The sequence below is a fragment of the Sarcophilus harrisii genome, chromosome 4 (assembly GCF_902635505.1).
Source record: "Sarcophilus harrisii chromosome 4, mSarHar1.11, whole genome shotgun sequence".
In the NCBI taxonomy this organism is placed as follows: domain Eukaryota; kingdom Metazoa; phylum Chordata; class Mammalia; order Dasyuromorphia; family Dasyuridae; genus Sarcophilus; species Sarcophilus harrisii.
The window spans coordinates 358,082,082-358,105,762 of record NC_045429.1 but is presented as its reverse complement, the minus strand read 5'-3'; the positions used below and the strand labels follow the sequence as shown (position 1 = coordinate 358,105,762).

The 23,681-nt window shown below is 34.5% G+C and overlaps 1 protein-coding gene across 3 annotated transcripts in view; it reads left to right on the top strand.

Annotated features, from left to right (window-relative positions):
* Positions 1-23,681, top strand: part of GON4L (gon-4 like) — an 85,007-nt gene that overhangs the window by 14,450 nt on the left and 46,876 nt on the right. For all 3 annotated transcript variants that reach the window (XM_031966734.1, XM_031966733.1, XM_031966735.1), the window contains 3 exons: positions 16,661-16,852; positions 20,441-20,631; positions 22,656-22,730. In XM_031966734.1, coding sequence (XP_031822594.1) covers positions 16,661-16,852; positions 20,441-20,631; positions 22,656-22,730 — 458 coding nt within the window. The remainder of the gene's footprint in view (positions 1-16,660; positions 16,853-20,440; positions 20,632-22,655; positions 22,731-23,681) is intronic.

Genomic DNA, 23,681 nt, shown 5'->3' with positions numbered 1-23,681 from the left:
CTTAGCATGTGATAATTAGCTTTGCATGCAAAGCTAGTTCCTTTATTTTTAAAACATCCTAATTTTTGTTTATTCAGTTTTTTTTTTAAATTCCAGCTTCATTAATCCCATTGATTTTTCAGGATTTCTGTTTGATATATAATTTGAATTTTAAAATTTATTCATTTTTAATAGAATACCCAATTTGTCGATCTGTTCCTTTATTGATAAAAATATTTAGAGATAAAACTTTCTCTGTCTATAATGACTATCATTAAACTTTTTATTTAACTTCACTGTTGTCTGTTTTAATAAAATTATTTCTTTCTATCCTTTTTTTTTTTTTGACTGATCCATTTTTTTCAACCCGTTTTTAAAGTTATTAAGTATCTAATTATTTTGTCAGTGGTTATTTATTGAATGGAATATTTTATTATTATAGTATGTAAAAGATTAATTTGGTATTTCTCCTTCATCTTTTGGGGAAGTTTGTATGTCCTAATATCATACACAATCATTTTTTGTAAAGATTAGTATAATCCTTTCTGTTCCCAGTCAGTAACCTTATGTCTGTCATATCTAACTTTTCTAAAATTTTCTTCAATTTTTAACTTCTTGTTTATTTTTTTGGATAGATTCCTTTTGTGAAAGGGGTACATTGTTGTCTGCCATTATTATATGTTTTACTGTCTCTTTCTCCCTGCAACTCATTTAGTTTTTCTTTTAAGTGTTTTGATATTATGTCCTTTGGTACATATGTGTTTAATATTGATATGAATTAATTTTCTATTATGCCTTTCAGCATAAGATAGTTTCCCTGTTCTGTCTTTTTTAATCATCTACTTTTGCTGTTGCCTTAATGCAGCTCATGATTTGCAGTGCCTGTCTTTACTACTTCAACTAAAGCCTAATAGATTTTGCTCTAGCTCCTTATTTTAAATCTGGGAAATTTGAATTCTGGTCTCTAGTCTGGTCTGCTATTAACCATTTTATGGGTGAAGTTATACCATTCACATTAATACTTACAATAAATAATTGTGAATTTCCCTTCTACTTTTTCTGTTTTTTTCCTTACCTCCGTTTTTAAAAAGCAAATATATTTTTTCTTCAAATAATAATTTTTTTATTTTCAAAATAAATGCAAAATGGTGGGTTCAGCATCAGTGCCCTATATTTGCTTGTGTTCTCCTGGCCCTTTGATCTTTTCCTTACTTAGAATCCAGTCATGAATTCTTATCCCTTCTTTCTTTGATTCTTTCTTTTTAAGCTTTTCTTCAGGGCTGTTCTGTATGGTGTTTTGTGCACACAATTAATTTCTTTCTGATACGAATTTCTCTACTATTCCCACCTATCACTTCTCCACTTTCATTCATTTCCTTGTTGAGTGAAATGTTATTTCTGCTCCTAGTTGGGTGTGTATTTTCTTCCCTACTTTGACAGTTCAGATGAAAGTGAGGTTCAAGTGTAAACTCTTGTCTTTCACTCCTTGTTTGGGTAGGCTTTTGCTGCCCTAGTCCATTCTTGTCTTTGAGGTATCTATTGTTGCTTGGAAAGATTTTTTTTCTCGTGTGGTAAGCTGTTAATTCTCTTTCTAAGGCTTTCTACTATACTTATTTCTTTTACACTTTTAGTGTTCTACTTTCTGAATTTTTATATATGTATATTTATCCAATTACATATTAAAATGTAACTTTTAAAAAGTTTTGAATTCCAAATTCTCTCCTTTTCTTCCTCATTGAGACAGGAAGCCATCAGAGACAAGTTATCCATGTGGAATTACATAAAACATTTCCATAGTATAAATTAATTTTTAACTTTAGAAAAATTTCCTTCATATCTCCTAGGAATTCTAATTGAATTTGTGCTTGAGATGTAGGTTTTCTTTGATGTTTTGCTTGTAAATTTGGAGTAATTTATCTTCTAAGTTTGTGTCTTTGATATCCCTGTCATCATAACAACTGTTTTGTTTTGTTTTGTTTTCTTCATTTGTTTGTTCTTTCAGACTTACTTCCCAGCTTTGGACTAGAGGTATTTCAGTGGATAGACTGCTTAGGCATATAATCAGGAAGACTTTAATTCAGATCTTGCTGGCTGATACTTACTATGTAATTCTGGGCAAGTCACTTAACTTTTATTGGTTTCATTCCTTTTTAAAATGGTGATTAAAAATAGACTGTCCAGATGTTTTCTGAGAATAAAATGACTGTATAAATACATTATCTTTGTTATTCTTCTTGTTCTTGTTTATATGAGTTAGGGCCAGGCTCTATACAGTTCTGAAGATAATGTATGGGCTGTGCTTGGTGCTCCTTTGGGTCTTGCTGGATGTTTTTCAAAGATAGCAAAGTCAGTTCAGGCTAGTAACTTACAGGCTTACAAAGCAGCCTGATTTAAGACTGCCTTCCTGTTCTGTGCTTCAGACTCCTCATCTGGGTTTGATCTGAGCAATACATCTATGAGCTTGTTCCACTCGACTACTGCTAAATTCAACCCTATCAGCTATTTGGAAGGTTTTGAAGTTTCAAAATTATAGTACTTCAGGCTTCCCTTTGGATTGAATTTCCTGTCCTAATTATTCCACTGCACATTTCAGATTGGGCTAGGATTTGGATGTATGAGACTTCCTTCTGCTCTCAGGGTCAGAGATACGCAATTGTTCCTTATGTCTGTTCCTACTTTTTTCCTTGTAGGTCTGTCCTTCAGTTTGCATCAGATTTTTGACCCAGTTCTGTAGTATGACTGAAAGAGCTGCCTTTTGGCATAAAGTGTCAGGCCTCTTTATGCAGAATGCAGGACTTCTTTATTTATTTAGCTATTTCAGAAAGGCTGCATAAACTTATTTCCAGTAACCTCAGATTTTCTCTCTGGCTCCCTATGCCAACCTAGGCTGGGAAAATGATTTGTTGTAAAAAAAAATTTTTTTCTTGAATTTCTTGTCAGGAATTAGTCTTGTGCATTTTCCAGTCTCTGTTGAGTAGATAGAGAGGGGGCTGGATTACATTATTTCTTCTCACCCTGCCATCTCAGCAGGTTTCTAAAGCCATAAATGGACAAAAGAAAAAATTATATTATAAAGCTGGGGGTTACCAAAACCATTTGGTATTGGCTAAGAAATAGACTAGTTGATCAATGGAATAGGTTAGATTCAAAGGACAAAACAGCCAATAACTTTAATAATCTAGTGTTTGATAAACTCAGACACCCCAGTTTTTTGGGAAAAGAACTCACTATTTGACAAAAATTGCTGTGAAAATTGGAAATTATTATGGCAGAAACTAGGCATCAACCCACATTTAACACCATACACTAAGATAAGGTCAAAATGGGTTCATGATCTAGGCATAAAGAATGGGTTTATAAATAAATTGTAAGAGCATAGAATAGTTTACTTCTCAGACCTGTGGAAGAGTAAGGAATTTATGACCAAAGAAGAACTAGAGATCATTACTGATCACAAAATAGAAAATTTTGATTATATCAAATTGAAAAGTTTTTGTGTAAACAAAACTAATGCAGACAAGATTAGAAGGAAAGCAATAAACTGGGAAAACATTTTTACAGTCAAAGGTTCTGATAAAGGCCTCATTTCTAAACTATATAGAGAATTGACTCTTATATATAAGAAATCAAGCCATTTTCCAATTGACAAATGGTCAAAGGATATGAACAGACAATCCTCAGATGAAGAAATTGAAATTATTTCTAGCCATATGAAAAGATGCTCCAAGTCATTATTAATCAGAGAAATGCAAATTAAGACAACTCTGAGATACCACTACACACCTGTCAGATTGGCTAGAATGACAGGAAAAGATGATGCTGAATGTTGGAGGGGATGTAGGAAAACAGGGACACTAATACATTGTTGGTGGAATTGTGAATACATCCAGCCATTCTGGAGAGCAACTTGGAACTATGCTCAAAAAGTTATCAAACTGTTCATACCCTTTGCATATCCAGCAGTGTTACTACTGGACTTATATCCCAAAGAGATACTAAAGAAGGGAAAGGTACTTGTATGTGCCAAAATGTTTGTGGCAGTCCTGTTTGTAGTGGCTAGAAACTGGAAAATGAATGGATGCCCATCAATTGGAGAACAATTGGGTAAATTGTGGTATATGAATGTTATGAAATATTATTGTTCTGTAAGAAATGACCAGCAGGATGAATACAGAGAGTCTTGGAGAGACATGAACTGATGCTGAGTGAAATAAGCAGAACCAGATCATTATATACTTCAACAACGATACTGTATGAGAAATGTATTCTAAAGGAAGTGGATTTCTTCGACAAAGAGATCTAACTCGGTTTCAATTGATCAATGATGGACAGAAGCAGCTACACCTAAAGAAAGAACACTGGGAAATGAATGTAAACTGTTTGCATTTTTGTTTTTCTTCCCGGGTTATTTTTACCTTCTGAATCCAATTCTTCGTGTGCAACAAGAGAACTGTTCGGTTCTGCACACATATATTGTATCTAGGATATACTGTGACTTACTCAACATGTATAGGACTGCTTGCCATCTGGGGGAAGGGGTGGAAGGAGGGAGGGGAAAAGTCAGAACAGAAGTGAGTGCAGGGGATAATGTTGTAAAAAGTTACCCAGGCATGGGTTCTGTCAATAAAAAGTTATAATTGTGGGGGGAAAAAAAAAGACTAATAGACAAGAGAAAATTTCAAAAAGGAAATGGTCATTGGTCAACAGTATTTAGAACCATGGAGAATAATGAATGAAAAAAGGGTGACTGGATTTGTTAAAAAAGAATGTCACCAAACAGGAGATAGAAAATAATGCGAAATGCAAGATGGATAATTCTGTCCACCCCCCCAACACAATTGGGGTTAAGTGACTTGCCCAGAGTCATACAGCCAGAAAGTGTAAAGTGTTTGAGGCTGGATTTGAATTCACGTCTCCTGACTTTAGGGCTGGTGCTCTATCCACTACACCAACTACCTGTCCCCAAGATGGATAGTTGTTTTTTTTTTATAGCTTTTTATTTACAAATTATATGCATGGGTAATTTTGCAGCATTGACAATTGCCAAACCTTTTGTTCCAATTTTTCTCCTCCTTCCCCCCATCCCCTCCCCTAGATAGCAGGATGACCAGTAGATGTTAAATATATTAAAGTATAAATTAGATACACAATAAGTATACATGACCAAACCGTTATTTTGCTGTATAAAAAGAATCAGATGCTGAAATAATTGTACAATTAGCCTGTGAAGGAAATCCAAAATGCAGACAGGCAAAAATATAGGGATTGGGAATTCAATGTAATGATTCTTAGTCATCTCCCGCAGTTCTTTCGCTGGGTGTAGCTGGTTCAGTTCATTACTGCTCCATTGGAACTGATTTGGTTCATCTCATTGCTGAAGATGGCCAGGTCCATCAGAATTGATCATCATATAGTATTGTTGTTGAAGTATATAATGATCTCCAGGCCCTGCTCGTTTCACTCAGCATTAGTTCGTGTAAGTCTCTCCAGGCCTTTCTGAAGTCATCCTGTTGGTCATTTCTTACAGAACAATAATATTCCATAATATTCATATACCACAATTTATTCAGCCATTCTCCAATTGATGGGCATCCACTCAGTTTCCACTTTCTGGCCACTACAAAGAGGGCTGCCACAAACATCAAGATAGATAGTTTTGATTACGTTAAAAAGTTTTTGTGTAAATAAAATCAATACAGTCAAGATTAGAAGGAAAGCAGAAAGTTGAGAAACAACTTTTACAGCCAGTGTTTCTTTTTTATTTAATTTTTTTTTATTTAATAGCCTTTTATTTACAGATTATATGCATGGATAACTTTACAGCGTTAACAATTGCCAAACCTCTTGTTCCAATTTTTCACCTCTTACCCCCCCCCCCCCCCCCCTAGATGGCAGGATGACCAGTAGATGTTAAATATATTAAAATATAAATTAGATACACAATAAGTATACATGACCAAAACGTTATTTTGCTGTACAAAAAGAATCAGACTCTGAAATATTGTACAATTAGCTTGTGAAGGAAATCAAAAATGCAGGTGTGCATAAATATAGGGATTGGGAATTCAATGTAATGGTTTTTAGTCATCTCCCAGAGTTCTTTTTCTGGGCATAGCTGGTTCAGTTCATTACTGCTCCATTGGAAATGATTTGGTTGATCTCGTTGCTGAGGATGGCCTGGTCCATCAGAACTGGTCATCATATAGTATTGTTGTTGAAGTATATAATGATCTCCTGGTACTGCTCATTTCCACTCAGCATCAGTTCGTGTAAGTCTCTCCAGGCCTTTCTGAAATCATCCTGTTGGTCATTTCTTACAGAACAGTAATATTCCATAATATTTATATACCACAATTTATTCAGCCATTCTTCAACTGATGGACATCCATTCAGTTTCCAGTTTCTAGCCACTACAAAAAGGACAGCCAGTGTTTCTATTAGAAGTCCTCATCTCTAAAATACACAGAAAACTCATTCATTTATTTATTTTTGATTTTCCCCAGTTACATGTAAAAACAGCATTTTTGGGGAGTTATGTATGCACATTCTTTTTTTAAAAATATATTTCATGAATCATGTTGGGCAAGAAAAATCGGAACAAAAGGAAAAAACTACGAGAAAAAATAAAACAAAAAAAATGGGAAGAAAAGTGAATATAGCATATGTTGATTTTCATTCAGTCTCCATAGTTCTATCTTTGGATGAAGATGGTATTTTCCATCCAAAATTTATTAGAATTACCTTGGATCACTGAACCATCTAAAAGAACCAAGTCTATCATAGTTGATAATCAGTCAATCTTTCTGTTGTTTTGTACAATGTTTTCCTGATTCTATTTGTTTTGCTCAGCTTCAGTTCTTGTGAATCTTTCTAAGCCTTTCTAAAATCAGCTTTTTTATAATATTTTATAGAACAATAATGACTCAGTCAAATTTATAAGATTACAAGTCATTCCTCAGTTGATAAAGGAAATGTCAAATGTCAAAGGATATGAACAGTTTTCAGATGAAGAAATTAAAGCCATCTATAGTCACATGAAAAATGCTCTAAATCACTATTGATAGAGAAATTAAAACAACTAAGGGATCACCTCACACTTATGAGATTGGCCAATGTGACAGAAAAGGAAAATGAGAAATGTTAGAGGGATGTAGGAAAACTGGGATATTGATGCATTATTGTGGAATTGTGAACTGCTCCACCTATTCTGAAAAATAATTTGGAACTATGCCCCAAAGGCTATAAAATTGCACATAACCTTGGATCCAGCAATACCTCTTAATAGGTCTGTATCCCAAAGAGATCATAACAGATGCTAATGGATTCATATGTACAGAAATGTTTAGAGCAGCTCTCTTTGTGGTGGCAAGAATTGGAAATTGAAGAACATCCATCAATTGGGGAGTGACTGAGCAAATTGTGATGTGTGAATGAAATGGAATATTATTGTTCTATAAGAATTGATATGTAAACAAATTTCAGAAAAATCTGGAAAGATTTACATGAACTGATGTTGAGTGAAGTGATAAGAACCAGGAGAACATTGTACACAATATTGTGCAGATGATCAACTTGGATAACTTATTTTTTCAGCAATACAATATCTTCAAAAGTCTCATGATGGAAATTGCTATTCACAGAATAGAACTATGTAGTCTGAATGCAGATCAAAGCATACTATTTTCACTTTTGTTTTTCTTTCTTGTAATTTTTCCCTTTTATTTTTATTCTTCTCACAACATGACCATTGAGTGGCAGTATGTTTAATGTGATAACCTATATCAGATTGTTTGCTGTCTTGGGAAAGAGGGAGGAGAATGAAGGAAGGAGAAAAAATGAAAATCAAAATATTGTAAAAATAAATGTGGAAAACTAATAAAAAAATTTTTAAAGGAAGTCACTCGGGATTTTTGAGAAAAAATGAGTTGTTGATACTTTTTTCAAATTAAAAAAAAAATTTAGACATGATTAATTTGTATAGGATTCCTGATAGAAATACTTCTCCCAACATAGCTAGGCACTTGATCTACAATTTATAGTCTTACAATACAACTAGTCTTTCCAGTTGATGCTGAAACTTGCCCCGCATTTGAGAGTTTGTATATATCAAGAGGTCATCTCTCTTCCTTTTCACTACTGATGCTTCTCAAGAGTTCTTTAAGAAATTCAAAAATTTTTCTTGGGAGAGTAAGAAGAGAGAATGATTGCTAGAGGACAAATAGCAGGATCAAAAGATCAAATGGAGAGATTACTCCTCAGCCCAGGAAATTTGTATCTGAAAGGATAGAATGGGGAAAAGGGAAAAGTTGAAGATGGCCATAAGAGACAGTTGAGTGTGAGAACAAGTTCCCTTATGCATTTGGAAAGAATAGTAGCTTGATATGGGGAAAGTTACTGTGACTTTTTGAATTCTTAAATACTGCCAACTCTGTTATCCACATGTGGTTTATTCACATTGTGGACTATCTATTTTTAAACCTAAACTGACTCCTAGAATGAAATTGGTACTCTCCTACTGACTCATTTAATATTAACCTAAATAAAATGTAATTAGAAATCTATTGTAAAAAACAAATCAGTTAGCACTTTGTTAGAAGATTAAATATAAGGGATGATTCTCACCATTTCGCTTTCTTTACTAATATGGCTAATTTAAACCTGGTTCTGTTTCTATTCCATTTTAGTTAGCTGAGTATATTAATAAAATTTCCTTGTAATAATGTTTACAAGGTAGTCAAATTACTTTGTTGTAGTAAAATATTGTTATAGTATACTATAGTATAGTATAGTTATTTACTATAGTAAATAGTTATAGTATAACTATTGTTATAATATCTAGTGTAGTACTAGATATATTCTTAGTTTTTGGAGGTGGAGATAAAATAAACCTGGTCCAATAAGTTCCAAGTAAATAACTTGCCCAAGGTTATAAAGTTAGCCAGTGGTGAAGCCATGACCAGAAAGTAGAGAAGATGCATCCTCTCTTCATCTCATCCTGATTGCTAAATTGCTAAAATTCCTAAATTATCTTATTGTTTTGTTATCTTTGACTAGTAATTTGATCATTTGATAGTTTAGTTTTTTTTTTTTTTCTGGGAAGGATAATTAAGAGTATTTGAGGTAGGGCAGGATGAAAGTTGTTGGAAAAATAATTGGCTTGAGGATGGTAGAAAAATAGTCTTGGGATATATATGTTCTCTTTTAACTTGGGTAGAAAGGATATATTGTCATGTAAATAGAAATGAAGAAATATCTTGCTGTAGGACAAGAGTTCTTGACCATTTTTGTTTCATAGACCAGGTTCCATTGGCATCAGAAGAAACTTGGGTCTGAATCCAAGCTTTGTGGCCCTGGGCAAGTCATTCAGCTAATTTAGTTTCCTCATTGAAAAATTGTTCTTGAAAAACTTGTTCTGCTGCCTCACTGAGTATTGAAAGAAAAGTTCTTTATAAAGCTTAAAATGCTATGGTAAATGTGAGTAAAAAACAGAAATGTTTATAGCTATTTGATTGAACCATATGATTTTTTTTTTTTTTTTTTGGCTGTATACCATATTCTAATACATAAATACTCTTTATGGAAAGAGCTATAGATATAGAATTTTATCTAGTTTCAGAACTGTAGTTGGAGTATCATGTTAGATAAACTGTTACATGGGCATGAACTAGAGAACATACAAAATTATTTACAGAGTAGAGATTATTTATAAATAGAACATCACAAAAACTAGTGCTATGATTCATCTCCTGATTGGAAAGAAATTAGTGTCCATAGGACAGGTATTATGATCATAGAAACATAGCTTTGTAATTGGGTGGAATTGAGAAAGTCAAAATTTAATTCATTGTTTTATAGTCTGGAAAACTTGACAAAACTTTAATAGTAATTGTCATTGGCAAAATTTGACTGACTCCATAGTCCTTTCCATTCTTTGATGTTGATATCTTTTGTTTTTATATCACATTTATATCTGATTATACCTTAACTCCTTTTTTTTAACTATTGAAAAATAGTTTTCAGTACTTACTTGGCATAGTGCCTGGCACATAGTAGACATTTGATAAATGCTAGTTTACTTACTAATAGGATTTTACTCAAGCTATCTTGGACTTCTTAATTTATTTTACTTACCTATTTGCAACTATTCTATATTAATTTATGGCATTTTGTATGCCTTCAAAGAAGAGATGGGATATATACCTACCCTATTTCTTTTGGGGATGAGAGGTTTTCTTGTGTACATGCATAGAAATTTTCATTATGTTGATCAGTTTTGCTGATTTTTTTTTTTTCCTTTAAAAAGTATTACTGGCTGGGAAAAAGTGGAGATACTGGGAGAAATTTTGGTCATACGGAGACAATATAGCAACATAGCAATGAAATGTAAAAAGACAATATAGATAGTATGTAACATAAAGAAAAAAAGTATGCACTCAGAGCAAGACCAGAAAGGAACAAATACATTTATTGAAAGATCTGTTGATCTTAATGTTAATATCATTGTTCTTTATAGAGCAACAGTGACAAAAGCACTGGGAGAATAATCAGGTGACTTAGGTTGTGGAAATGGCCCTACTTCTGTTTAATTAATGTTCCGGGGAAAGTCATTAATCTTTCTTCTGCTAACTAAGCTTATATATAAAAGAGTTGAGTCAGATGGTCTGTTTTAATTCTAAAATTCTTTGAATTTTGAAAACTCATTTTCATCTTTTTGACATTGTGAAACATGGTGAAGGATCAAAGAATGAATAACTGAGTGTAAACAAATTTCACTAGTATAGGAACTTCTGTACCAGTGCAGAGGGGCACCTGCTTTGCAGCTTATGCTCTTAGAATTGCTTGGGGCATTGAGAGTTAAATGACTTACTCAAGACCTTATAATGAATATGTGTCAAGAGGCCCAACTTGAACGCTGGCCTTCCTGACTTAGAAGCCCATTCTGTCTACTATGTTATGCTGCTTATACTTTAAAGACATATATGCCTTGTCCAAGTTGCAAAAGAAGACCATATTATATTAATGGAAATGGTATCTCAAAAAGGAAGAAAATTTTTCCATTTTAAGATTGCTGAGTAATTCGTGGCAACTAAATGGTGAAGTAGATAGAGGGCTGGACTCAGGAAGACTTGAGTGTGAATTCTACCTCAGATACTAGATGTGTGACCTCGGGCCAATTATTTAACCTCTCTGTTTCCATTTCTTCCTCTGAAATAATAATTTGTACCTATCTCACTGGATTGTTAGGAGGATCAGTGAAACTAAATATCTTTGTATGTGTATGTGCAGAGATACCTGGAATTTAATAGAGAGCTTTATGGTTTGCAAGATATCTTAAAATTACTGTCATTTTATCCTTATAACCTTTTAGGAGGTAGATGCTATTCTTTTTTTTTTTTTTTTTAATGGCCTTTTATTTACAGGTTATATGTATGGGTAACTTTACAGCACTGACAATTGCTAAACCTCTTGTTTCATTTTTTCCCCTCCTTACCCCCACCCTCTCCCCCAGATGGCAGGATGACCAGTAGATGTTAAATATGTTAAAATATAAATTAGATACACAATAAGTATACATGACCAAACTGTTATTTTGCTGAACAAAAAGAATCAGACGCTGAAATATTGTACAATTAGCCTGTGAAGGAAATAAATACTGCAGGTGGGTAAAAATATAGGGATTGGGAATTCAATGTAATGGTTTTTAGTCATCACCCAGAGTTCTTTCTCTGGGCGTAGCTGATTCAGTTCATTACTGCTCCATTGGAACTGATTTGGTTGATCTCATTGCTGAGGATGGCCAGGTCCATCAGAATTGGTCATCCTATAGTATTGTTGTTGAAGTATATAATGATCTCTTGGCCCTACTCGTTTCATTCAGCATCAGTTCGTGTAAGTCTCTCCAGGCCTTTCAGAAATCATCCTGTTGGTCATTTCTTACAGAATAATAATATTCCATAACATTCATATACCACAATTTATTCAGCCATTCTCCAATTGATGGGCATCCACTCAGTTTCCACTTTCTGGCCACTACAAAGAGATCTGCCACAAACATTCGTGCTCATACAGGTCCCTTTCCCTTTTTTATGATCTCTTTGGGATATAAACCCAGTAGTAACACTGCTGGATAAAAGGGTATGCACAGTTTGATAACTTTTTGAGCATAGTTCCAAATTGCTCTCCAGAACAGTTGGATGTATTCACAGTTCCACCAACAATGTATTAATGTCCCTGTTTTCCCACATCCCTTCCAACATTCCGCATTATCTTTCCCTGTCATTCTAGCCAATCTAACAAGTGTGTAGTGGTATCTCAGAGTTGTCTTAATTTGCATTTCTCTGATTAATAATGACTTGGAGCATCTTTTCATATGAGTAGAAATAGTTTCAATTTCTTCATCTGCGAATTGTCTGTTCATATCCTTTGATCATTTATCAATTGGAGAATGGCTTAATTTCTTATAAATTAGAGTCAATTCTCTATATGGTTTAGAAATGAGGCCTTTAGGTAGGTAGATGCTATTCTTAACCCCATTTTACAGATGAGGAAACTGAGGCAGACAGGCTAAGAGACTTTACTGACTTTTAAAACTTTTCAACTTTTTACATCTTTAGAAAACATAATATGAAATGCTTTCTTTTGTTGCAATTTCCTGTTTGATGATTTTGCATTGAATTCACAAGACTTGGACATTAAGCTTATCTTTGTCAAATAGTATGGCCTTGATTATAGCCCATGTGCTTTCAGTGTTTTAAATCGGATGAGTTCCCTGATTATTGAAGCATGTTTATTATCCTCTCTTGGATAAATTTCTTAGCTTTTTGTGGTATTATGGCAAAGTGAGAGCTTGGGAACTCTGGAACAGTTCTGCTTTTCTGATAAAATGCCTAGATCTTACAAGCTCAGCTGGACATTTCCTGTAATGATTTTTGGTATAACCTTAAATAAAAAAATTAGTTTCTTTAGTATCAGTTTCCTTTATCTAATCTTTATTTCTCTGGTCTTTGCACATTCTTGTCTGTAAGAAACATTTTTTCTTCATAGCAGTGATGAATAACTGGTTTTTCACTATTGTTCTGTCTTTGTAGTAGAGCAGGAATTCTTAAACTTTTTTGTTACTGGCTCTCTTTGTTGAATCCTGAAGAACCCTTCTGAAAATAATTTCTTTGGGGGGGAAAACCCTAAGAAAATGTTAAATTTCAGAAGCTTGTGAAAATAAAAGTGTAATTATTTTCCCACCCAAATTTTTAGATCCCTTATGGGGATCTTTTGGGAGTCTGTGGATGTCAGGTTAAAAATACATACTCTAATTTGGAACTGTGCCCAAAGGATTATCAAACTGTGCATACCCTTTGAATCAGCAGTATTTCTTTTAAGCTTATATCCCAAAGAGATCTTAAAGGAGAGAAAGGGACCCACATATGCAAAAATGTTAGTGGCAAGAAACTGGAACCTGAGCTTATCAGTTGGAGATTGGCTGAATATAAGTTATGGTGTATGAATGTTATGAAATATTATTGTTCTGTAAGGAATGATCTGCAGGATAATTTAAGAGAGGCCTGGAGAGATGTACATGAAGTGATGATGAGTGAAATGAACAGAACCAGGAGATCATTATACACGGCAACAGCAAGATTATATGATGATAATTCTGAGGGACGTGGCTCTCTTCAACAATGAGATGATTCAAACCAGTTCCAATAATCTTGTGATGAAAAGAGCCATCTACACCCATAGAAAGGACTGTGCGAACTGAGTGTGGTTCACAGCATAGCATTTTCACTCTTTTTGATGTTGTTTGCTTGCATTTTATTTTTTCTTTCATTTTTTTTCCTGTTTCATTTGATTTTTTTCTTGTGCAGCAAGATAATTATATATATGTATGCATATATTGGATTTAACATGTTTTTACCATGTTTAACATAAATTGGATTATTTGCCATCTAGGAGAAAGGGGGAGGAGGGTTGGAACACAAGGTTTTTGCAAGGGTTAACATTGAAAATTTATCCATACATGTTTTGAAAATAAAAAGCTTTTAAAAAAAAAGGAGGGGGGAGAGAGAGTTATTCTTGTATTTATTTTGTTACATGTTTGAATGATTTTTAAAACACTTAACTTTCCCACAACCACCATCACTGCAGTATATATTCTTTTAAGAGCCACAACTATTACATTCTTCCTATTCTTAATTTTTTCTCCATTTAATAGTACTTTATTTTTTCTAATTACATGTAAAGATTATTTTCAACATTCATTTTTGTAAGGGTTTGAGTTCCAGTTTTTTTCCCCTCCCTTTCCTCCCCTCTCTCCAAGGCAGCAAACATCTGATACTGATTCTCAATTTAAAAGCACAGCTAAAGAGAGCCGTGTGTTTCTAGCACTCAGCTGAAAGAACTGACTAAAGTTGGGGAAACTAGCTCAGTCTGGTTTTATCTGGCCAAGATTAGATATGCTGAGTCAGAAGTATAAGATGGGTTTCTCCAGTGCTGTCACATGACTAAACCAATTTTTGCTCACTCCAAGTAATTGGCACACTACTCTACAGCATATATATCGGATAGGATATTACTTTCTTCAGTCAACTTCCAGAATGAAAGCTTTCCTCCCATCTTACTAGGTTCCTGAAATCTCCAGAGGTTCCTATCTCCAATCAGTTGATATCAGTGTTGCTCAGCTACTTTTTTTTTTAATCTTTTTTGTTTCTTTTATGCTAGTTTCTGTGCTTTTTTTCTGAACTATAGCTTGTGTAAGATTGGCTGAGCTCAGATGGTAAAAGGCTTTAAATATCAAATAGTTTGTTTTATACTAGATGCAATGGAGACCCACTAAAGCTTCTTAATCAAAGATGTAACATGGCTCAACTTGTAGTTTAAGAATATCAGTTTGACAGATGTGTAGAGGAAAGATTAGATAAAGGAGAGACTCAAGGATAGGAAACATATTAGAAGGATATTGCAGTTATCTAGAGGGAGCTGATGAGGACCTGAACTAGGATAGTTGTGGTGTGTCATAATACTGTTTTAGATATGTTAAGTTTAAGATGCCCATGGGATATCCAGGGGGAAATATCCAGCAGGTAGTTGGACATGGGTAGGAGGCTGAGAAAAGAAATGGGAGCTTGATAAGTAGATTTGGGGACATTGGCAGATTTGAATCCATGGGAGCAGACGTGACTCTCTTAAGAGTGTAGAGAAAGGAATAAGAGGAGACAGCCAGCACAGGACAGAACTCAAGACATGCTCCTGACTATGGGGTTAGCTACAGGGAGATTGATTTTTTTCTTTCATCACCACTCATGAAGGTCTCTCCTGCTCATATATAATTTGTGGTTCATTTAATGTGGTGTTTGTGCCTGTTTTTATACCTGGGTCAGGTATGTGGTCTATCACATACATTATTTCTGTGGCAAAACCAGATTTTTGCTTGTATAATTTTGATTTATGACAACTTTTCCAGGAGCCTGTTTAAGTTTTAGGGCCTTCCATCCACATAAGTAGTAATATATGAGTACTAATGTGTAGGTATATACTGTTATATTATTACAGATAGCCTAACTGGGAAGCTTTTTATAGGACAAAGGAGTATGAATACTGACCATATGACATTATACTTGTGACCTTCAAAGGATATGAACAGACAATTCTCAGATGAAGAAATTGAAACTATTTCTAGCCATATGAAAAGATGCTCCAAGTCATTATTAGTCAGAGAAATGCAAATTAAGACAACTCTGAGATACCACTATACACCTGTCAGATTGGCTAGAATGACAAGGAAAGATAATACGGAATGTTGGAAGGGATGTGGGAAAACAGGGACACTAATACATTGTTGGTGGAACTGTGAATACATCCAACCATTCTGGAGAGCAATTTGGAACTGTGCTCAAAAAGTTATCAAACTGTGCATACCCTTTGATCCAGCAGTGTTATTACTGGGCTTATATCCCAAAGAGATCATAAAGAAGGGAAAGGGACCTGTATGTGCACGAATGTTTGTAGCAGCCCTCTGTGTAGTGGCTAGAAACTGGAAACTGAATGGATGCCCATCAATTGGAGAATGGCTGAATAAACTGTGGTATATGAATGTTATGGAGTATTATTATTCTGTAAGAAATGACCAACAGGATGATTTCAGAAAGGCCTGGAGAGACTTACACGAACTGATGCTGAGTGAAACGAGTAGGGCCAAGAGATCATTATATACTTCAACAACAATACTATATGATGACCAATTCTGATGGACCTGGCCATCCTCAGCAATGAGATCAACCAAATCAGTTCCAATGGAGCAGTAATGAACTGAACCAACTACCTCCAGTGAAAGAACTCTGGGAGATGACTAAAAACCATTACATTGAATTCCCAATCCCTATATTTTTGCCCACCTGCATTATTTATTTCCTTCATAGGCTAATTGTACAATATTTCAGCGTCTGATTCTTTTTGTACAGCAAAATAAGTTTGGTCATGTATATTTATTGTGTATGTAATTTATATTTTAACATATTTAACATCTACTGGTCATCCTGCCATCTGGAGGAGGGGGTGAGAGGAAAGAGGGGGAAAATTGGAACAAGAGGTTTGGCAATTGTCAATGCTGTAAAGTTACCCATACATATAACCTGTAAATAAAAGGCTATTAAATTAAAAAAAAAAAATACTTGTGACCTTTCTACAGGAAAACCTCAAATGCAATTTGAAGAGGAGGGGCTTTTACAGCAGTCAGGCAGTTACTCTGCAAGGCTTGGAACTCAGCCAAAGAAATCCTCTCAGCCAGGAGGGCTTACTTTTCCTCAAGAAAAGTCAACCAGGACCCCAGATCATCAGAATGAAGAAGAGATGGAGGATATTGGATTGTTTATTCCACTTGGTAGGTGTCTGGAAAATTTGATTAGCATGATCATGTTCACAAAGACCTACAGATTTATTCAAAGAGCCAAATAAACAAAATCAAGTTTTCACTGGCCTTAACATACTTATACTTAACACAGTGAATTTTTCATTAAGCTACTTGTTAATATAAGTCCCTTTTTATCAGGGTAGATCTTATTAGCCACTCCATAACATTATCATCTCAATGTCTTCTCTGTTTTTTTTCTCAATAGTACTTTATTTTTTCCAAATACATGTAAAGATAGTTTTCAACATTCATTTTTGTTACTTTGTGTTCCAATTTTTTTCTTCCTCTATCACTTACTTCCTTCATCCCCAAGAGAGCAAGCAATCTGATATAGATTATACATTTACAATACTTTTAAACATATTTCCATATTAGTCATCTTGTGCAAGAAAAATCACAACAGAAGGGGGGAAAATGAAAAAGAAAAAACAAACAAAAACAGAAAATAGCAAACAACCCCTCTCCCCCTGCAAAAAAAGGTGAAAGTACTATGCTCTGATCCACATTCAGTCTTCATAGTCTCTGGATGCAGTTGGCGTTTTGCATCCCAAGTCTGTTGGAAATATTTTGTATCACTCAATATTTTTTCTTGAAGATCGAGAAACTTGCTTTTTTGGTCATCTTGGGACTTTGTTTTTATAAATATATGTTCTCTCTTATATGAAGTGTTGGGAAATCCCAGAATATTTTGAAATCTTTCCTGGAATTAACACAGATATATTTCAAAGCAAGATAAAATATAATTTAGAGATTATTACTTCTTTAGATTTTTCTGTAATAGCTTCCTCCTGTTTATCTGGATAATTGAGATATAGCTGTATTAGAATTTCTTGCACGAATTCATGTTCTCCAAAAAACTCATCATCAAAATCAAAGGAGTCAGAGTTGATTTAATTTAACCTTTAGACACAACCATGATCATCATAATGTTCCATCAATATCAGTTTATGGATTTGCACTTTAGTTCTGACAAAAGCCATTTTGAGAGAAATGATTTTGTACTAACTCAACAGCCTATTTCTTGGTATATTTCTCATTGTTTTCCTCTTTGGAAAAAGCATACATTGTACCTTAATCAGTGAAGAAGACATAGGAATGTTTTAACTCCCTGACTTCCCAATTCCTTAGCCTCCTTAACCATTTGTCCCCTCTATCCTCTTGAAAGGCTGCTAAACAGAACTGGAGAAAGTTATAGAACTCTGCTGACTGGATACATTATAAATCCAAATTTTTCAACATTAACTCTGGGCCTTTATTGAAGCAAGACAGCACTTTTATTTCTCTCTCTCTCTCTTTTTTTTTTTTTTTATATTACTTCCCAAAGACACTATTCCAAATCTTTTCAAGCCCTTTATGCCACTCCTTTCTCCCCCTTGTCAGCTAAGAACTTTATCTTGCCTATTATTTCTGAGAAAATTGAAACCAATGGACATGAGCTCCCTCTTCAGTTTTCTTCATCGCACAACCTTTTGGTATCATCCTTCCTTCTTTCCTCTTTTCCAGCTTCTGTCAGTGAGGAGGTGGCCCTTCACTTAGCCAAGGCCAACCATTCTGCATGTGTATTTGATCCAATCCTTTCCCATCTTCTCTGGTCTATTACAACTTCAGTCATCCCTTCTCTCTAATGCTCAATACTGTCTTATTTACTGGTTCCTTCTCCTACTATTTTCAGACACATACAAGTCTTTACCATCCTTTTAAAAATATCATTAGACAATTATCAGATCGCTTAAAATTAAGTTTATTTCCATTCAGTGCTTCCACTCTTGTCTCATTCAGTCATTAATTGTTCCTTTGCATTTTGGGTTTTACTGCTGTTATTCAAATGAAAACATTTCAGATTTATCAGTGAATCCTTTATTGTCAAATCTAACCTTCTTTTCTCAGTCTTTTGGACTGGAAACTTTCTCCAGTCTGAGTTTTCATAACACCTCTCTTTTTGTTCTCCTTCTTCCTGTTTGATCTCTCCTCAGTTTCCTATTTCTTCTATCTACATTCTACATTCTTGGTAACCTTATTAAAGGATATTCCCTTCCCTCAAAGAACTCATGAATATTGGAGAAAACAATATATATATACACACAAGTGTATTAAAAATATATGCAAATCAAATGTAAAATGATTTGGGGATGGGGATTAGTAGCTGGAGATGTTAGAAAAGACCTCATTTAGATTAGGTCAGAATATTGAAGCCTTCATGTGGAGAGAGTGCATTTCAGTCCTTGAGGACAGACACTGTGTGTAAAGGCAAAAGAGTAATAGATAGAATTTCATGTTCAGGAAGCAGCAAGTAGGTCTGTTTGGCCAGGACAAAAGGTGTGTAGAAAAGAGTATAATACAGTATTATGTTTTAGAAAGGTAGGTTGGAACTAGATTTAAAGATTTAAAAATGCTGAACAAAGGCATCTTTAAAACTTTCAAAAAAGGAAATAATGTTTGGACTTGATCTTGTTGAAGCCATGGCCCTTTGTGATCACCACTTCATTTTTACACACTCACTCTCTCTCTCTCTCTCTCTCTCTCTCTCTCTCTCTCTCTCTCTCTCTCTCTCTCTCTCTTTCTTTTTCTCTTTTTTCCTGAGGCAATTGGGGCTAAGTGACTTGCCCAGGGTCACACAGTTAGGAAGTGTAAAGTGTCTGAGTCCAAATTTAAACTCGGGTCCTCCTGACTTCAGGGCTGGTGTTCTGTCCACTATACCACCTAGCTGCCCCTATCACTTCATTTTTAGGGTAAAGTTAATCAGAGCACTAATTAAGCACCAGTGAGGAGCTAAATAATATGCTTAAAACTGTGTACAAAGACAGAAACAAAACAGTCCTTGCAAACATGCGTTTTAGTGGTATATTATATAATTTTGCCAGATATCAAAGTCATATTTTTTTTGTCCTGGCCTATAGTCTGTAGATTCTCTTCTTTTTCCTTTTTTGAAAATTGGGATATATGCTGTTCTCTAGTTGTGTAGCACCTCTCTTGTTCTTAAACTTTTAGATGTTCCTGGCAGGGATTGAGTATCATATTTGATACTTCTTTCAGTACCTTGGAATACGTTTTGTCTTGATCTGTTAACCTGAAGATTCATTACGGGTAGCTGGGTACTTTCTTATTCTCTTCTTGCTTATCTTGATTTTATATTTTTTTGTTTTCTATTTTTGTTCTTTCCCTTCCATTCCAAAGAACAAAGGCTTCCTTCTGTGTAGCATTTCTTTTGGGATTTGGAGCTACAGGCTGAGCAGTCTCATTGTCCCCAACTCTGAAAAGCATGTAATTTGTCTTCAGTAATATTGTTTGCCTCCTGCCTTCTGAGTAGTCTTGAAAGAGATCCTAGAATGTTTTTAGGTTTATGAAGCATCATTTTATCTAATTTAGGGAAGAATGTATATTTATAAATGCATTGAAAAATAAATTCTTGTATTGATGATGATATTAGTAACAACAAAAAAGCATTTTTCTCATTTCACTCTGAAGCCTAAAGATTTTTAAAATTTTATTGCCCATTGTTTACAGCATAATTGATTTCAGTGTATTTCATTGATGGTCTTCCTTATTTATTTACAAAAGAACAAGATAGTGAAGAAGGTGAAAAAAGACGGAGAAAGAAAAAGGCCACCAAGAGGAAACGAGATGGCAGAAGTCAAGAGGATGGGTCGTTAGCTTATGACCTGAAACTGGATGACATGCTTGATCGTACCTTAGAAGATGGTGCCAAACAGCATAACCTAACTGTCGTCAATGTGAGGAACATCCTTCATGTGAGTAAGGCTGGGGTATTTTTGGGAACAGAGCAGCCAGCAGGAGATATGTGGGTAGGATAAGGAGGAAGGCCCAGAGACTTTAAAATTTATTATGCAAATCAAGCTATATTCAATTCAACTAAACAAACTATAGTCAACCAAGTGTTGAGTACTGTCCCCTGTATTCAAAGATTAAATAAAACACAGTTCTTGTGGCAAAATTTGCTGTCAATAAGATTTGCATGAAAATGACTTTTACTACATATTAGAACATAATAAATATAAAGGAAAGGTTCAGATTAATTACAAAGGGAGAATTAAAAAGACATAGATCACTTTTACCTGGGAGTTCAGTGAAGACTTCATGGAGACTGGCACCTGAATTAAGGTCTTAAAGAAGAAGAATTTCAGCAGGTTGAAATAGAAGAGGAAAATGTCCATATTAAACATGAAAGGAGAGTATAAGCAAAGGCATAGAGATGGAAGAGAATAGGATAGGAATGGAGGGCAATGACCAGTTTAACTGAAAGAAACAAGAGTATTAAGAGGAAAAAGGAAATTAGAAAGATAAGTTGGAGGTCAGAAAGCCTTGAATGCCAACTAAATATTTTCTTTATTTAGTAGGCAGTAAGTAGGTAGCTAGTGAACATCTGAAACAGGGATGTTTTCAGAGTGAAGGAAGATTATGTAGCGTTGGAAAAGTGTAAAGAATTAATTGGAGAGGGAAGAAATTGTATGTAGGAATACTAGTTAGTTAACTATTGCAACAATTTATGAGATGAAAAGCAGAGGTCCCAAAATAGAAGTTTGGGGGACATCCTTTCTTAGTGAGTGTTAATTGGATGAAAATCCAGAAGAGAAGGCTGAGAAGGAACATCGAGAGAGACAAAGGGGTTGGAGAACCAGAACAGAGTTTTAAAAAACTCTAAAAACTAAACAAACTAGGGAGAAGAGGATGATTTCCTTATATATTCCTCACTTTAATTCTCTATACAGAAATTATTTGGGTATCTTGTTTTTTACATGTGGCATATTTCTATCCCAAAAGATTTGTAGTAGAATGAAAAAAAAAAACCAAAAAATTTTTTACTAGTAAAAACATAGATGGTATGCTCATCAAAATTTTCAGATGACACAAAAGTTAGGAGAAATACCTGGTACATTGGACAATAGAATCAGTATGCAAAAGAATCTTAACAGGTTAGAATATTAGTCCAATCTAACATTCAGTTCACTAGTAATCAGTGTACATAAAGCAATGTGTGTTAAAAAACAAAAAACAAAAAACAAACGCAAATAAATTCCATCAAAAAAAAAAGAATGAATATAAAATTTTGCACTTGAATACAAAGAAAGTTACAAGTAGATGATAAGGGAAGTATAATTAGACTACTCTGAAAAAGATCTGGGGATTTAATGGACTGCAAGTTCAAATATGATTCAGCATTGCGATGGGGCAGCCAAAATGCTAATTAAATCTTGACCTTGTATTAAGAGTTCTCAATACTATAGAAAGAGCATTGATAAACTAGAGATAATCCTGAAGAAGACAACCAAGATAGTCTGGATGATTCTGAGTTATTGAGGATTGCTTTTATATATAGGCATGTTTATCCTGAAGAAGTCTTAAAAGAGTAACATGAAAACTGTGTTTTAAATATTTGAAGAGCTGTCATATGGAGTAGACTTGTTGCATTTGACCTTAGAGAGTAAATCGGGACTAATGAGTAAAGGTTACACAGATTTAATCAATTTAGGTTTGATATGGGGGGGGAGGGGGGAGATTTCCTATCAATTAGAGTTGACCTGAAGTGGAATGTATTGTCTAAAAAGGCAGTTTGAGTCCTTGTTCTTGAAGATCTTCATGCAGAGAGTAGATGTCCATTTGTCTGGTAGGTTATAGGAATGACTTCTTTCCCATACACATTGAACTAAATGGCCACAAGTTTCCCTTTCCAATTCTCTGTTTCTTTGATTCTTACATCTTTAAATCAAATGCACAAACTTTTGTTGCTTAAAGCAAAAATATCCTTTTTCTCCAGGAAGTGATCACAAATGAACATGTGGTAGCAATGATGAAGGCAGCCATCAGTGAAACAGAAGATTTGCCAGTTTTTGTGAGTTAACTCTTTAATGTGATGCAGTTGATTTGCTAGAAAAGATATTGGGATTATAGAGGGGATTTAGAAATAGATTTAAGAGCCTTAGCAGTAGGATTAACTCATTAAAACTCTCTAGCCCTAATGTTGCTTTCTTATTTTTTTAAATTGATCATTTTGTTTTGATAGCTTATAAACACCTCAAGTATACTTCGCCAAAACTTATAAGACAATAGCAGACAATGTTTATCATCTAATGTAATGGGCTGAGGCTTGAGTTGATGCACTGAGGTCCCAAGTACATGAGGCTAAATAGTAATTGGACTATACTCTATTAATATACATGATTGGATAAAGAATGGTCTCTGTGCAAGTCCTGATGTGTTGTACAGGAAATGACGATTTTGGTGGGTGGAGGCAGAGAGAGGAGAGGAAGCTGGGAGAGCTTGGGCCTGGAGTCCATTCTCCTGGCTGCTGGTCATGTGGCTGGTGATCTAGCTAGCTTCTTGACTCAGCTGCACACATTGCTATCGCCGATTCTCTTCCACCTCCGATCCTTCTTCACTGAGAATAAAGACTGACGATTTTCCCCTAACCTGAACACCGGACTCCTGCTGATTTTAAAATACGCGATCTTCACAATCAAAATATATGCAATTTTATACCTTTGTAATTTACTGTTTTAAAAGAATAGAAATCTTTGTTAACTGTTACAAAGTAGTTCTTACTTGCACTTAACTTAGGGTTTTTTTGGGTATGTAATCTTTTTATCTGTAGTTGTAATCATGTATATTCTTTTCACTTTGCTTGTTTGACTCTACATTAATTCATACAGATTTTCCCACATTTCCCACATAAATTTCCCACATAAATATGAATACAATGTAGTATTATTCCTTACAATTTTTTCCTGTTACAAATAGTGAATATGTAAAAATTGAATATTTTTGTATAGATAGGTCTTTTCCT